The following is a 17,518-nucleotide window of genomic DNA, read 5'->3' as shown; positions in this document are numbered from 1 at the left end:
CCCCCCAGTAGTAACCAAAGAACTGTACTTGTTGCTGAGGGGAATGGCCACAGGGGGATCCCTGCACTGACTGTTTACTCCCTTTATCTCTCCTGGTGGTCACCCATCCAGTGCCTGAAGCCAGTACTCTAATACTCTGCGTGTAACCACCTCATCAAAAGTCTCATCTATAACATCTTCAGACTCCTGGATAACTCTGAGCACATCCAACTCCTTGACCCAGGCGGTCAGGAGCTGAAGTTGTGTGCACCTTCTGCAGAGGTAGTCATCAGGGAAACTGTCAAATATCCTGAATTCCCATATCAGACAGGAGGAGCATTCCATCCTGACTATATTGTACCAGAACAGTCAATGGTTTGACCTCTCACCAAGACTTACCACACCTGAGCTGCAGAAATCATCTGGTCATTAGCCAGTCACACTGGAATTTCCTGAGCTTGGTGGAGGTGCAGAGAGCTTGTTCATATCTCTGACCCCTGAGTGAGGTCATTGCAACTGGTATTGTGCTTGGGCTGGAACTTTGGTGGTCAGCGGTCTCTATTTTCAAACCTAAAATGGTAGCATGACTGTTCCTGCCTGACCTCCAGACAAACTGGAGCCCATTGAGCCCATTGAACTTCAGCCCATTGAGTTTGTAGTGACCATCAAGCACTCTTTTACACTATTCCTGCTTTATTCTCCTTGCATATTCAACAGCATCCCCCCCCACCCCTGGAATCTAACACTCACCTCTGCATTGGATTCAGTGAACCACCACTTCATTGTCAGTGGGAGGAAACTGGAATGCCAGGGAACCCCCATGGTTACAGGAAGAACATGCAAACTCCACGTAGACAGCACCAAATGTCAGGATTGAACCGGGTCACTGGAGCATATTGGGCTTTGGCCTGTCTCACCTAGTATTCACTGAGAAATGATCATCTTGCTTCTGCAGCTGTTCCTTTTCAGGTTTATATTCATTTGGGGAGTGTTTAACTACGAGCTTTGTGTGACTGACAGGTAGACATCATCTGTGGAAACAAGATCCTAGAACATCACCAGACCCTGAGACACATTCGAAGGAGCGTCACCCACAGTGGCATTCGGGTTAGTGACAGTTCTGTCCACGGGAATTAATGCTAACGGTATCACTGGGGCTGTGAACTCAGATCAGTCTGAAGGTGGTTGTGGGTTCTTGTACAGTGAGTCCTTGGGAGTATTGTTGTGGGGTTTCATATCAGAACAGGAGACCCAGCTGTTATTAGGGTTGGTGTATGTGTGGTCAGTGGGATTTGTGTACATAGTGGCTATGGTCTGGTTCAGATGTATTGAATGTGAATGTGGGATTATCAGCAGGGGTATATTAGGGTGGGAGAACTATTACAACCTCCGAGGCAAAGGGATTGAGGTAATAATTTTACAGAACTACTTCCTGCCATCATTTAGTATGGCTCTGTGTCAGAACAGAAATGGGCTGTGGGCTCTGCACAGAGGGTATGTATATTAGATCTACTGATCTACTGATCACAGTCAGCAGATGTACCCCACACACTCTGTCCCCCCCTTACCCCACAATTTGCATCCTCATGTTAGGGTGCACATTTTGGTGCTCATGGCCCAGTGATTCCTTCACCCCACCATCAGTCAATCCAGGCTCATTGCTAAGTGCAGAGGAGCATGCAATGAGTTACACCAGGAATGAGGTATGAATTCTACATGTCTGCTAGCAGCATGCAATCATTTGAGCAAAGTGATGACACAAACAGCAGATCAAATTAAAGCTCCCCAGACCTGTCACCCTTGAGTTACAAAAAAGTGATAGACAACACATGGGAAAGCAAAGCTTGAAGAACACGCCCACCGTCAAACAGATCAAATTTAATTATCATTCAAATCATACATGGATACAGCTGAACAAGGCAACGTTCCTCAGAGGCTAAGGAGCAAAGCTTTCAAAGTAGCAGGCAAACTTCAAAATAGTGAGTAACATTCAAAATAGGAAGCAAAGAGCACGTTAACTCCAAAAAATAACGTGCATAGTCTAAGACCCTGAGTGACAATGTCCGGCAATCGATGGTATGGTCTCCTGGCAGAGTGCAGACCCACACAATCCAGCCTGTCATTCCACTCAAACACTGGAGGGCAGCACTGATGGGAGAGGCCAGGCCCCAGCTGAGCACGGATACCATGCTGCAGCGCTTTCGTGTCTGTCACCTGATCTGCAGCAACAGGCAAGCTTGAGGCCTAGTCTTTGCTGCAACCGAGGCAACACCACTCCCATGTTCTCCGTCCCTCCATCAGACAAAAGTAACAGGCCTGAAGCAACTTACATTATCAGCGTCCAACAGAGTTTTGTGATCACAAGTGAAATGTCCGAGACAATCTGCACGGTTATACTGCACCAACTTCAATGCTTCGGAGTAGCAGGCAGCAGTACAGTGTGCAGCCAGGTCAGCCCCTTTGACACCTCAGCTGGCTCCTTCTCCAACATCCCAGCACAGAGGGTCCACGGTGAGTGTGGAGGGCAAGGTTGAAGCATTTACAACCCTGTTTACCTGGAACTGCTGAATGACTGGTCCCTCTTGGTTTCCCAAGCTCTCCACCGTTGCAAAACCAGTCCTCATACAGCTCAGTTCACAGCAAGTGATATCAAGAGCTGAGTGTTCAGGATACACATCAGACCACAGGCAGGGCAGCATTCCCATTGCAGTACTGGTGGCTTGGCCAAACCTCCAGCTAAGCTGTTCCAATGTAGTTACAGCACTGGCATTTAAATTATCTGGGTTTGTGCTATCAAAAAGCAGGACAAATCCAATCAGTTAATTATTGCTCATACAGTCTAATCCCAGTTACAAGTGACACAGTCCTTTGACCCAACTCCTTCCTGTTGACCAAGTAGTCTACCTGAGCAGGTCCCGTTTGGCCCTTTAAATCTTTCCTATCCATGAACCTGTCCAAATATCTTTCAAACATAATTAACAGCATGATGGTTAAACATCATCGTAAGTGCTTTTGTGTGCTATCCATCCTCGAGGACGCACACCAACCAGGACATGCCCTCTTATCACTGCTGCCTCTGGGGAGATGATACAAGAGCCTTAGGTGTCACACCATCAGGTTCAGGAACGGTTATTACCGTCAGGCTGCTGAACCAGCATGGATAACTTCACTCACCCCAACACTGCACTAATTCACCACAACCTATGGATTCACTTTCAAGGACTTTACAACTTGTGTCTCAGTATGTGTGCATTTATTGATTTATTTTTACATTGGTTATTTGTGTGTAGTTTTTCATTGATTCTATTGTATTTCATTGTTCTACTTTGAATGACTACAAGAAAATGAATCTCAGGGTAGTATATGATGACATATAGTATGTATTTTGATAATAAATTTACTGTGAACTTTGAGGTGGCAGATGCAGGGTAGTAACCCCCCCCCAGCCACACACAATCCTGGTGTGGAAATATATTGTTGGTCCTTCTTAGTAACAGGGTCTACATCCTGGAGCTATCTATCCACGAGGGCACCTTCACCAGGACGGGCATGGTCCAGGATGGTGGTGCTGACTTTCATTCCCAATGGCAGCAGGATAGGCAATAAATACCATTTTAGAGGACCCCACATCCTGAAACTTGAGTAAGGATCTGCAGCTGAAACCCTGGGTGTGGCCTGGTCAGGACCCTTCTTCAGTGGGGTGAATCCAGAAAGGCTAAAGTCAAAACTGTGTCACCAATACACCTGCTCCATTGTTCAGTTATCTGTCATTTCAATATCACTTTCCTATGCTATCCCTACATACTCCTAATGTCTAAAATTAAGAAACCTTTTGATTTCTGTTCAAATACATTTAGCATGGTTGCACAGCCCTGTCAGGTAGAGAATTCCATAGATTCCCCATATCCCATTTAAAATTTCTTCCCACTTTTGTGCACTACAGAGAGCCCCTGATTTTGGGACTGGGTAAACCCTGCTTCCAGATCCCTAGCTATGTGGGGTATCAGCTCCACAGTAGCCCCGTCAGCCTGTGGTTGGAGCATGGCCTCTGGCAAGCAGCTGGATGGGTGCTACTGCTGGTAGCAATGTTTCACTGAGTTTTCTTGGAGAATGCAAGTGGCTCAGAGAGTAGTGGCTTTAGAAACACAGAAAACCTACAGCACAGTACAGGCCCTTCAGCCCGCAAAGCTGTGCCGAACATGTCCTTACCTGAGAAATTACCTAGGGTTACCCATCGCCCTCTGTTTTTCTGAGCTCCATTTACCTGTCCAGGAGTCTCTTAAAAGACCCTATTGTATCTACTTCCACCACTGTTGCCGGCAGCCCATTCCACGCACTCACAACTCTGAGTTTTAAAAAAAACTTAACCCTGACATCTCCTCTGCACCAACTTCCAAGCACCTTAAAACTGTGCCCTCTCATGCTAGCCATTTCAGCCCTGGGAAAAGACCTCTGACTATCCACACAATCAGGTCATTTTATACACCTCTATCAGGTCACCTCTCATCCTCCGTCGCTCCAAGGAGAAAAGGCCGAGTTCACTCAACCTATTCTCATAAGGCATGCTTGTAACCAGGCAACATCCTTGTAACCTTTCTTGTAAGCTATGGTTAATCTTCTTGAAACAACCTGGGGCTTCAGCCCAGCCTGATCGGTCAGTGGGTGAGGGCAGTTCTCAGCTGCTGTCCTTCCCAGTTGCATCTTTTTTGGATGTGTTGTGAGTGGGCGCATGTCATTTCGTAACTCAGCCAATACTGCTACTGTGTGAACTGTTACTGATCTTTAGAGAGGCCAGCAGGTTGAGCCATTACCGTGGAAACTGCCTCATGGGGCTGGATTGATAAATTTAAACTGTGCTTAATTCTTATTTCCGCTGAATCTGATTAGTGTATGTCCTCTCTTTGGCCTTGTCTGCTTGATGATGGAGGAAGTCTGTAGGGAACTGGTCAGTTTAATAATTGTATGCAAAGGATCTACTGATTTAGCTTGTCACTAAGCAACAAAGTTGTTTTTCACCATTCCCACTTCTAGACTATGCAGCAGAATTGTTCAAAGTGTAGATAAAATAATCTTTGATCAGAAGTTGAATGATGCACTCAGAAGTAACCCATTTGATCTATTTTTTCTACGCTCACTCTGAAAATCCTAACAGTCCACTCCTTGATTTTTCCTACCTCCCTTGGGTTTTTCCGTTTTGAATACTTATCTAGTTCCTCCTTGAAAATACCCTTTGGATGTGCTTCCATGGCTTTACAGCAGTCCATTAGATATCACAGACTGCACTTGGAGTTTAGTGTGCAGAACCATTCTAGTCACCCTTCTGTAGGAAACACGTTAAACTGGAAGGAATGCAGACAAGATTTTATCAGGTTATTGCCAGGGCTAGAGGGACTGAGTTATAGAGAGAGCTAGGGCAGGTAGAGATTGAGCAATGATTTTATAAAGGTGTGTAAAATCAAGGTTAAAAAAGTGTTCAAACACTTTTCCCAGGGAAAGGGAACTAAAACTAGAGGGTAAACATGAGGAAATCTGCAGATGCTGGAAATTCAAACAACAACACACACAAAATTCAGGACGAAGGGTCTCGGCCCGAAACATCAACAGCGCTTCTCCCAATCGATGCTGCCTGGCCTGCTGTGTTCTACCAGCATTTTGTGTGTGTTGTTGTTAAAACTAGAGGGTGTACATTTAAGCTGAGTGGACAAAGATTTATGATTTAAAAGGGACCCGAGAGGAAACTTATTCCTGCAGAGTGAGACTGTGGAACAACATTTAAAAGACATCTAAATTAAGTACATGGATAGGAGGGGTTTAGGAGGATATGGGCAAAACATAAGCAAGTAGGAGCAGCTTGCTGGGTATGTTGGTTGGCATAGTGAGTTGGGCTAAATGGCCTGTGCCATATTGCACTACTTTGTGCCTCTGATGTATTTAGTTGTTTTTTTAAAAATGATGTTTCCGTGCCACTCTGGTTCTCTTGTTGATTGTTTTCAATCAATCTCCTCAGGTCACAGTGACCCATGTGACTGGAAACAATTTCTCCTATTTTATCAAACCATTCTTGATCTTTGAACTGTGAAATCTACCATGAGAGAAACAGTCCATCCTTGTAGCTGTTTGCTGTTCCCTTTCTAAGGTGCTTGGCCTGGTCCACCCTCCCTGGGAGTGGGCTGTCTTTGGACTAAGGAGGTGAATAAGGAGTATGCTTTGCCTTTCAACAGTCTGCATCCTCCTTGTATCCAAGGAGAGTTCATAGCTTCTGGTGAATATTTTCATTCAGATTCTGGGCACACTTGAGTTGTCACCAGTGCAGGTTGCTGCATTTTGACCAGTCACGGGTCAGGTTGCAATGACTGGGAAGTACGCAAGTCCGTCCAAACTCTCCTTATAACACATTCCCTCTAATCCAGGCAGCCTCTTCTGTACTCTCCCCAAAGTCTCCACATCCTTCATGTGATGGGGTGACCAGAACTGAATACAATGCTCCAAATCCAGCCTAACCAGAGTGTTGTAAAACTGTGACATAACTACATAACTCTTGAACTCAATGTCTCAACTAATAAAGGCAAGTATACAATAGGCTACCTTTGTTTTATTTAGAGATACCACGTGGAATATGCCCTTCTGGCCCTTCGAGTAGCACCACCAGAAACCGATCAATTCAACCCTAGCCTAATGACAGAACAATCACAAAGAGAAAATCTGCAGAAATCTATGGAAAAGGCCCTTCATCAGGACTCTAATCACAGGACCATTTACAATTAACCAACTAGGCAGTGTGTCTTGTACTGTGGGAGGAAGCCATACTTGAATACCCATGAATCCAGCCAAATGAAACAGTGTTCCTCTGAGGCCAAAATGCAAGACACAGTGCCAACAATCATACACAGCACAAGGCACATATAGTTCATATAATTACTATAGCAGTTAACATACTATCACAAAAAATATAGCCAAAGTCCCTGAGTGTCATGTCCTGTACATTGATGCTGCATGGCATGTTGTCCTGGAGTCACATTTCTGCAGGATGAGATGCTCACCAGTCCTCTGGAACATCGCCTGTGGCTAGAGACGACACAGAGATCTTGTGCCTCTCTCGATAACCTGGAGTATATCCCATCAGGCTCTGGGATTTATCCATCTTAATGCTCAAGAGACCCAACGTTACCTCCTCCTTTATCTCAGAATGCCCTACCAAATTAGTATGCTGCACACTGGTCTCACTATCCTCCACATCACATTTCTCATTGGTAAATGCAAAGTGCTCATTTAGTACCTCGTCTGCATCCCCCGTCTCCAGGCACGTGTCCTGTTTCACTAAATGGGCTTATGCCTACCATAGTATCGGGCTGTCAGATGTTGAGAGAATTAGGAGGTATGGGGGTTAATGTGAAAGGGAGACTGAGGTATAAGATTAGACACATTTAGTAGAGGAGGCACAAGGGTTGTGTTATTCTGTTTCTGCTTTCATTAAAGAAGGCGTGGTAAATGCAGGCTGTCCATGTCCACATCTCTAGGGAGACTAGACTCCTGCAATTAAGCTATTCCTTGATAGTAACATTTTTATCCCTGTTTTTGAATTCCTACGAGGCCTTGCCTTCCTCGTCTCCCTTCAAGTGGCATTAGGCATTAAAGTGGGAAAGCAGTCGTCCAATTTCCTACCTTCCTCAATCCTGTCTTTCATCATCTAATTCACTCCTTAATCTTGGAGACTGTGCCTTCAACTGTCTGTGCCTCACCTGCAACTCTGCACCTCTTTGTCTTCCTTCAAAGCGCTCCCCACAACCTAGCTTTACCTCCCCTGCTGTAGTACTCGTTGCATCTCAGAGTTTGTTAATCTTATCATGATGCAAATGTTGTCAATGTAACTCAGCCAAGATGGAACTGCTGTTCCGCTGAATAGGCTGGGTGGGCTGAAGAGCCTGTATTCCACTGCTGTTTACTGTGAATTTAAAACGGATAAATAAGTATTAGAAGGAAAGTGCCCATGTTTCACCGCCTCTGTGATTACCACCTTTTGCAGAGTACTCACAGGGAGCAAAAGCTCCCCTACCCTTCCTGCATCAGCGCTGGGCTGATGATAATTTGAATGTGTCTCAAAGGTCGAGAGCTGTGTGCAGCTCTTTTAGAGTGTGACTGTGAGACAGCAAGTGACACGCAGCATAGTCGGTACTCAAGTCAAGATTTGTTGCTCCCTAGAGAGAACTTGCATCTTACCGCAATGCGGCAAGGTTTAGAGGGCAGTTAAATCAGTTACTGATGAAAGGTGGGCGGTGCCCTCGGTCTGTATAGCTCCTGTGTGATGAAGCTGATGCAGATTTTTATGTTTAAAAATTAATCAGAAGGTTACCATTAGAAGAAATAAGTGCTGGAAATGAAATCAGACCTCAATAGCTAGTTCAGTGGGCAGAAATCAATATTTGAACTTGCATAAAGCAGACCACCTACCTTATACAAAAGGAAACTGTGTAATAAGAGCACAAAATGGCTGATGTCTTGCAAAAAGTGACACTATAACACAACACTTTATGTTATAAATATATTCTACTGCGGGCTGCTTGCTAGATTAGATCCTAGTCACCCAGTACTACACTGCCTACCACTCGACTGACTCCCAATCTGTTAAATTCATTAATTTCATTAATTTGTACAGGAAACAGTAAGAGTCTCATCTCTGGTCCCTGTGATAAACCACTGCTCATAGGCTACTGATCACAAAATCCATCTTCCACCATCACCTCTACCTCCTGTTATCAAGCCAACTTGCCCTAGAGCTCATGCTTGTAACCTTTTGAACCAGCCCACCATGTTAGATCTTGTCAAAAGCCTTGTTCAAGTCTATGCCAGCTGCACTGCCCTCATCAATACATTTTACTGCTACTTCTATATAAATTATTTGCGCAGAGTTTTCTCTGATAAGCCCTATTGATAATCTCTTATCAATCTTTCCTTTGCAAGTGTAGATTAATAATTCAATTTTCATGTGTGATAACTTGCTGTAAAGAAACAGGAATCACATCTTGGTAACTCACACCTGCCTTGTAGGTGAGGAAATGGGTCTGAAAGTGCCAAGAAAATTTGTCTGTTGTGAATTTGTGTGTAATAACACAGAGCCATGTAATTGGTAATTATCAGCAACTACATCTGTGTTCTCTGAAGTTTATGAGAATGGAAATTAAATTGTACTGAAGTGGATTGGTTAAAATAGTAAAGAATTGATGCTGTGGCGGCGAGTTCCCAAGGGTGGCGTAGGTTGTAACACGGATGTGCACCAATACTCAGGCAGATGAGTAAAGGTTGTCAGAGTGCTTCTGCTCTACCATTGTTGGCAAAGCCCTTGCATACATCTCATCCAGTTTCCACTCCTCACTCCTTCTTTGTGACCAAACAAGGATAACACTCCACTGGTCTTCACCTCTATCCCAACCAATTCCTGTATTCAGCTAACAAGGATGATGGCAGAACAGCAATGGCTAGAGTTTCTGGGAGCATTTGGAAGGTGCAGATTAGAAACATCCCAAAGAGGAATTAGTATTCTAAAGGAAGGATAAGGCAACTGTGGCTGACAAGGGAAGTTAAAGACAGCATAAAAGCAAGAGAGGGCATATAATATACCAAAAAGTTTTTAAAAGTTAGAGGATTTTAAAAACCACCAGAAGGCAACTAAAAAAAGTGAAATGTGAAGGTAAGATATGAAACTGTGGAAGACACTAGCAAAATGCCAGAAATTCAAAGGTGTCAGGGCAGAAGTGAGTGTCATTGGTATTACTCAGAAGAAGGTGCTTGGGAAGCTGAAAAGCACGAAGGTAGATAAGTCAGATGGACTACACCCCAGGGCTCTGAAAGAGGTAGCTGAAAAGATTGCAGAGGCATTAGTAATTAACTTTCCAGAATCATTAGATTCTGAAATGGTTCCGGAGGACTGGAAAATTGCAAATGTCAGTTCACTCTTTAAGAAAAGAGGGAGGCTAAATAAATGTATGCCAGTTAGCCTGACCTCAGTGGTTGTGCAGAGTAAGGATAATGGTTTATGGATACCTGGAGGCACATTATAAAACAGGCCAATGTCTGCATGGTTTCCTTAAGGGGAAATCTTGCTCGACAAATCTCTCAGAATTCATTGAAGGAATAGCAGATAGGAAAAACAGAGAAGAGACAGTGGATGTTGTTTACTTGGATTTTCAGAAGGCCTTTGACAAGGTGCCACACATAATGCTACTTAACATTATAAGGGCCCATGATTTTACAGGAAATGTACTAGCATGGATAGGAAATTGGCTGACTGGCAGGAAGCAGAGTGGGAATAATAGGGGCCTTTTCTGGTTGGCTGCCAGTGTTATGCAGGATCAGTACTGAGACCACTTCTTTTCACCTTACATGTCAATGATTTGGATGTTAATTGATGGCTTTGTGGTCAAGTTTGCAGATGATATGAAGATAGAATGAGTGGCAGATAGACTTGAGGAAGCAAAGAGTCTGCACAAGGGCTTAGACAGGTTGGGAGAATGGGCAAAGAAGTGGCGGATGGATTATAGTGTAGGGAAGTGCATGATCATGCACTTTGGTAAAAGGAATAAAGGCAGAGACTATTTTCTAAATGGGAGAGGATATTTAAAAATCAGGTGTAAAGGGATTTGAGTGTCTTTGTGCAGGATTCCCTAAAGGTTAACTTGCAGGTTGAGTTGGTGGTAAGGAAGGAAAATGCAGTGTTAGCGTTGATTTTGAGAGGTCTGGAATATAAAAGCAAGAATGAAATGCTGAGGTTTTATAAGGCATTGGTCAGAATGCACTTGGAGTATTGAGAGCGGTTTTGGGCCCCTTACCTAAGAAAAGATGTGCTGGCATTGGATAGGGTCCAGAGAAGATTTACAAGGATTATCTCAGGATTTAAAGGGTTAACATATGAGGAGCATTTAGAGTTTAGAAGAATTATAGAATTATAGCCGGGGGGGTGGGGTGTGAGAGAGGATCTCATTGAAACATATTGAATATAGAAGGCCTAGATAGAGTGGATGTGGAGAGGGTGTGTCCTGTAGTGGGGAAATCTCAGACCAGAGGGCACAACCTCAGAATAGAGAGACATCCATTTAGAACAGCGATGAAGAGAAATTTTCTTCACCAGCGGGTGGTGAATCTGTGGAATTCATTGTCATTGGAGTCTTGGAGGCCGTCATTGTGTGTATTTAAAGTGAAAGTTGATGTTCTTGATTGGTCAGGGTATCAAATGTTATGAAGAGAAGGCAGGAAAATAAGGTTGAGAGAATAATAAATCAACCATGATGGAATGGTGGAGCTGACTTGATGAGCCAAATAGCCTAATTCTGCTCCTATGTCTTGTGGCCGTGTAGATCATTCCCCAACCAGACACATCTTTCCCTGCCTTCCCCTTTCAGCATTTTGCAGGGACCTTTCCTTATACTACTCTTCTGTTCACCTGCTAATGGCACTTTCCCTTAGAACTATTGTGATTGGGAAATCTGTGTGTGTGTGTCTGTGTATATTCCCTGAAGGAAACATTACTTAAAGTTTAGAAATGTTTAAATCACGCCAGAGTAACACAAGTTTAATGAGTCAACATTAGCAGCATGAAATAGGAAGCTTTGTTTCATAATCCTTACTCTTGGGAAGTAGCATGGTAGGATAATCTGACAATGGTTGGGAAACATTTGGATAGCTGATGCAGGCTGTTCCCAGCTCTTGGCAGCCCTTGATCTGAAGACTGTTCCAGTGGGCACAGACCCAGCCACGGCTCCTGTCAGCATCACTAAGTGGGTTAGAATCTCCCTTCGCTCAGCTAAGTTTACTGACAAATCTCTCTCCCCTTTATGTCCAGATTTCAACCACTTTGGACACATTCTCTTGACTATCCATTTCCCTTACTGAATTCCATTGTTATCTGCACAGTCGCTACTTCCATCTTATTTAATGATCCTATTTAGATACCAATTTTTGCTCCCCACTCCCATCTCACTTTAACAAACATTTTACTAAAACATTCAAAAAAAATTCTTCTTTTCTTATTCTTTTTTTAAAAATTCTTTTTCTCCTTCTTTAACAGAGTGCAACACATAGATACATCTCAATATGACTTGTGTACATTCATATATTGTAATAAAATTGATCAAGATGTTATAGCATATCACATAAAGGTATACCACTGTAATCAAAAATTTAAAGATAGGTCATACATCATAAAAGAAATTTTTATATTAAAAAAAAGTCAACCCCCTACCAACTACCAAAGATCTTCTGATTTACATAATTTTCTCTTCGTCTTCTCTTTATTTCTGTTGATTTCACATTAACCTTGATTTATTTTATATTTGTTCTTAATTTCTTATCAGTCCTCTTCAATTTGTCTTCTAACTGCTTTGTTTATCTTGGGTGTTCACTCTGCAAATGGATACCATTTATAGTTATTCCACGTCAGAGGAATACCCTGCAGTGCTGGGGTATTGAACACCTACTCTTGATCAGGTACATCAGCACTTTCCTGGTGGCCGCAACTCTCCTACTGTCTCATGCAGAGTGTTCATCAGGCTGATCTATTCCATTGCGTTGTCTTCCTCTTGTTGGTGCTGTTGCTGCTCTGAATTTGTCTTCACCTTACATGATAATTGATCTTCTAACAGGATGATTATGGTGGAGTCAGCGACATGGGGCCACCAGGTTACAGATTGTGCTGGTTTAGGTTTCTGCTGCAGCTTATCAAAGGTGCTCTGAGTCTATCTCATTTAGCACAGCAGTGGTCAGCATCCCCTTCCTGTCTGCACCAACTTCCAGCCCTCTGTGCTCTTAGAATTATGGGTAGCACGGTAACATTGTATAACACTTTACAGCACCAGTGATTGGGGTTCAATTGGAGTTTGTGATGGCTGCGTGGGTTTCCTCCAGGTCTCTAGTTCCTTCCCACATTCAAGAGGTATACCGTTTTGGGTTAGTGAGTTGTGAGCATTCTATGCTGTCGGAAGAAGTGTGACCCCCAGCACAATCTTCGATCATGATGCAAACGATGCATTTCACTGTTTTGATGTACACGTGTCAATTTAAGCTCATGTTTAATCACTCAGTTAAACTGTTCTCATTAGCTGGACTGGATTCAGGTTTTGTGATCTGGACAGTTGGGCCACGTGAACAGCCTGGGCGATGTTGCATCCTCATCCACCTTGCCTGGTATAAGAGCAGCACCTCCTACTATGCCTGCTCTGTCCCATACTGCATCCACCTCCCTCTACCTGATGAGTGGGTCATGTGAGACAGACTCTGAGCGATAGTTAGTGGGAAAGATGGCTGCCCCACCCCATCATTGATAAATGGCATGGCATTGCAGATGTGCGAGATGAGCACTGCTGGTCAACGCATGGGGAGAAAGGGGTCAGAGGCTGAAGGGGCAGGGGAGGGAGTAGAGGCTGTAGGTGGGGAGTGTGGGGAGGGGGCTGTGGGTGTTGATAAAGACAGCTCTCTTTGTTCTTTTTCAGGATGGGCTGCTTATCCTGCACTATGGACTTGTGCATACCCAGAAGTGAAGCTGGCTGTCCCCCTGTTGTCTGACCACAGTGGTGATTGGTTTCTGAGGACATTTTCACAATCACCATTGACAATCAGGTGGTTTCTGTGACGGAAGGTTGTGCTCAGTTAAGAGTCAAGGATTTGGAGATGATTGTAGTCCAGTGTCTATCCAGGGACCCGAGATTGATCCTGTGCAAGTTCAGGACAATGTGGTAGCCCTCAGGTGGATCTTTATTAGCTGGGAAGTGGGTGACTGGCATTGGGTGAAGGGTCTCTGGTTTTGTTGGATCCTGTCCCAGACGGTACAGCTGTCTCCACGCATCATGTCCAGCTTGCATTAAGTTGTAAGTAACATTTGTATTTGACACTCATGCATACTGAGCTAGCTTTAACAACAAATTGCACTTGCACACCCTGGCACTGAGCACTCAGCCAACAGTGAGGTGTCCCACCCTGGGACTGCCCACTGACCAGATAGGTATGTGTCCCAGAGTGGGACTGACTAGTCTGGAGTGTGTCTTACCCTGGACCACTGGCTAATCAGACAATCAGGTGTCGCACCCTGGGACTGACCAGTGTCCAGACAATGAGGGGTCCCACCCTGGGACTGACCAGTGTCCAGACATTGAGGTGTCCCACTCTGGAACTGACCAGTGTCCAGACAATGAGGTGTCTCACCCTGGGACTGACCAGTGTGCAGACAATGAGGTGTCCCACCCTGGGACTGACCAGTGTCCAGACAATGAAGTGACCCACCCTGGGACTGACCATAGGGGTGGTGGTTGTTCACTGTGGCAAGTGTCAATACTTAATATTTGCCTTATATCCTTGAATGACATTTTGCTTTTTATCCTTGAATGTTCAGCAGACTTTTAAAATATTTTTCTCCAGTTTGTAAAATTCTTTGCTAATTAATAAAATCTGGGATGAAATAGTTTGCTATACAAAATCTGAAGGTTACTTTATATTGAAGTAATGTTTTTAATGTATTCAGTTAGATGTGAGTGCCCAATGTCCATTCAGACACTCCCAAGTCAGGGACAGCATGTCAGGATAATATGGGTTGGATACAAAATTAACCTCTGCCCTGTGCCATCGTGCACCTGCAGACGTGTGTAAAAGGCTGAGTTCTGAAACCAGTGTAACACAGTGGTGTGCAATGGGTATCCCCAAGCTACTCAGTGCACAGACAGTTATTGACAGGCTCAAGTTCACCTGTAGTCTCACCTCTGAAATTATGAAAGTAGATTGGAGCAGCTGGGGGTCCTTTTAATTCATGGTGCAGTCGTTAATGGTGGGAAAGGGGCTGGGCTCATTGCTCTGCTCTTTTTCCAAGTGTTCACAGTGGTAGCCAACTTCAATCCTGCTGAAATAAAACAGTTTTGACTGAAGCCCTTGAGGGATCGTGAGACCCAGTTAAAGTTTATATTTAGCTGGAGATTAAATTGAATGAAACAGTTGCAGACAGCTCAAGATTTGACTTGGAGTGAATTCCCAGTATTCTAAGGGCCTTTTTTTATTGATGGTGAATGGATTTGGCAGGCTGACCTTTTGGTTGTATAGAGAGAGCTATAAACAGTAGTGCAGAGATGGACATTCACCTCTGTCAATGCTCATGCCTCTAACACACTCTGTAACACATCCCAAAACAGACTTTCAACATCGTGCAAATTCCTGACTCCCTCATTCTAAAACCCTGCTCCTTCTGCCAAGCTCTGCGTTGAGTTAGAGGGTGAAAGGGATTTTTTTTTAGATAAGTTGTTTATGACAAGGCCAGAACATATTATCTATCCCCAAGTGCCAGTAGAGTATCTGATCACCATGATCACAGGACACTAATGGTGCTGACAAGAATGGTGCTTATACTCTCTACTGTTAGAGATGGTCAGCTCCACGCACATGTGGATTGAGTTACATGCCATTGGGCCAGAGTGTCCCAATGGAGATTTTGCCTTGGCCAGTGTTCTGCTGGGAATGTTGGTCTTCAGCCAAAGTGTCCCATTGAGAATGTTGGCCCTGGACTGGAGAGTCCTGCTGGGAATGTCAGCTGTGAGACAGAGTCCTGCTGGGGCTAGAATGAACCCATGACTCAGCAAGGACCTGGACCCACTGCAATTTGCCTATCACCATAACAGGTCTACGGCAGATGCACTCTCAGTGTTTTTTCACATAGCCATAGATCACCTGGACAATGCAAACACCTACGTCAGGTTGCTGTTCATTGACTATAGCTCAACGTTTAACTCCAGCATTCCCACAGTCCTGATCGATAACTACAGAACCTGGGCATCTGTATCTCCCTCTGCAACTGGATTTCCTAACCAGAAGACTACAATCTGTGCAGATTGATGATAATATCTCCTCCTCACTGATCAACACTGGTGCACTTCCTTGGTGTGTGCTTAGCCCACTGCTCTACTCTCTCTACACCCATGATTGGGAGACTAAGTATAGCTCAAATGCCATCTATATATTTGCTGATAATACAACAGAAGTTGGCAGAAGTTCAGATGGAGATGAGAGGGTGTACAGGAGTGAGATATACCAGCTAGCGGAGTGGTGTCGCAGCAACAACCTTGCACACAGTGTCAGTAAGACAAAAGAGCTGATTGTGGACTTCAAGAAGAGTAAGATGAGGGAACATGAACTAATCCTCAAAGAGGGATCAGAAGTGGAGAGAGTTCCTGGGTGTCAAGATCTCAGAGGATCTAACCTGGTCCAAACATATTGGTATATAGAAGGTATATAGGTATATAGAAGGCAAGGCAGTGGCTATAGTTCATTAGGAGTTTGAAAAGATTTGGTAGTTACTTGAAACAAGCGTCTGTAGATGTTCCTGTGACAGGCTGCATTGCTGTCTGGTATGTGGGGTGTGGGAGGGGGGCAGCGGTAACTGCACAGGACCAAAAGAAGCTACCAAAAGTTGTAAAGTTAATCAGTGCCATCTTGTGTACTAGGTTCCATCTTCAAGGAGTGGTGCTTTCAGTCACTGATAATGCTGTCAATTACCCCTTCTGTGACTGATCCCTTTGCTGATAGTTGAGGTTAGACCAACTGAGTGGTCAATGTCAGGTTGGATTTGTCCTGATTCATGTGGTCCGGATTTATTTTTCTATGTTTTCGGGTAGATGTCACTGATGTAACCAGACTAGAAGTCTTCAGTGCTATTGCCAGAATGTTCTCAAGCAATTAGCTTTGCTGTATTCAAACTGAATGTGTCAGAACTGCTAAGCTTGGATGTGATCTTTTGGCTGTGGGATAATTTTGTTTGGCATGCAAGTTATCCTGTCTTGTAACTTCAGGTTGATCCCCCCTTTCAGAAACAGGAGAGTGTAGGACTAGTGGGCACAGCCTCGATATAAGGACAATCCTTTAGAACAAGAATAAGCTGGATTTTTCACCAGAGGGTGGTGAATCTTTGGAATTCACTGCCATAGGTAACAGTGGAGGTCAAGTCTTTGGATATATTTAAAGCAGGGGTTGATAGCTTCTTAATTAGTAAGACCATTAAAAGCAGGAGAATGGTGTTAAGAGGGAAAATAAATCAACCATGATTGAATGATGGAGCAGACTTGTTGGACCAAATGGCCAAATTCTGCTCCCATGTCTTCTGGTCTCATTCTGAGGTATGCCTGGTCGTGCCCCTGGCAAGTCCCCGTGTGTTCCCTGATTTGATGGGGATGGTAGAGGTGGGGACACAATGTACCTTGAAGTTGCAGATGGTGGATCAGTACAATCCTGTTGCTGCCGTTGGCCTGCGGTGCCTCATGAATGCCCAGTTCTGAGTATCCGGATCTGTTTGGAGATTCAAGTTTCACTCTTTTCCTTTAAAGGAGGAACATCATTTGGAGCAGAAACGAGCCATTTGGCTCTTCGAGTCTGCATCCACATTCAACACAGAGAGTCTTGAGGATTCACCACCTTGAGTGAAGAAATCTGTCCTCATTTCAGTCCTGAATGGCTTATTTTGTGACTGACCTTATGCTAGACTCTTTAGCCAGAAGAAGCACCTACCCTGATTCCAGCATGT

General features: G+C 44.2%; 1 protein-coding gene across 5 annotated transcripts in view; it reads left to right on the top strand.

Moving 5' to 3' along the window:
- Window positions 1–14,731, top strand: part of pcgf6 (polycomb group ring finger 6) — a 70,862-nt gene extending 56,131 nt beyond the window's left edge. For 3 of the 5 annotated variants that reach the window (XM_059947249.1, XM_059947248.1, XM_059947251.1), the window contains exons 9-10: window positions 1,000–1,086; window positions 13,458–14,445. In XM_059947249.1, coding sequence (XP_059803232.1) covers window positions 1,000–1,086; window positions 13,458–13,505 — 135 coding nt within the window. In that variant the 3' untranslated portion in view covers window positions 13,506–14,445. Of the gene's footprint in view, window positions 1–999; window positions 1,087–13,457 lie in introns of all 5 variants that reach the window. The other 2 variants (XR_009507416.1, XM_059947250.1) reach the window with 2 other exon arrangements.
- Window positions 14,732–17,518: the final 2,787 nt, after the last annotated feature.

The sequence above is a fragment of the Hypanus sabinus genome, chromosome 22 (assembly GCF_030144855.1).
Source record: "Hypanus sabinus isolate sHypSab1 chromosome 22, sHypSab1.hap1, whole genome shotgun sequence".
NCBI classification, from domain to species: Eukaryota; Metazoa; Chordata; class Chondrichthyes; order Myliobatiformes; family Dasyatidae; genus Hypanus; species Hypanus sabinus.
The sequence above is the reverse complement of the archived record's forward strand: the minus strand, read 5'-3'. Positions and strand labels throughout refer to the sequence as shown.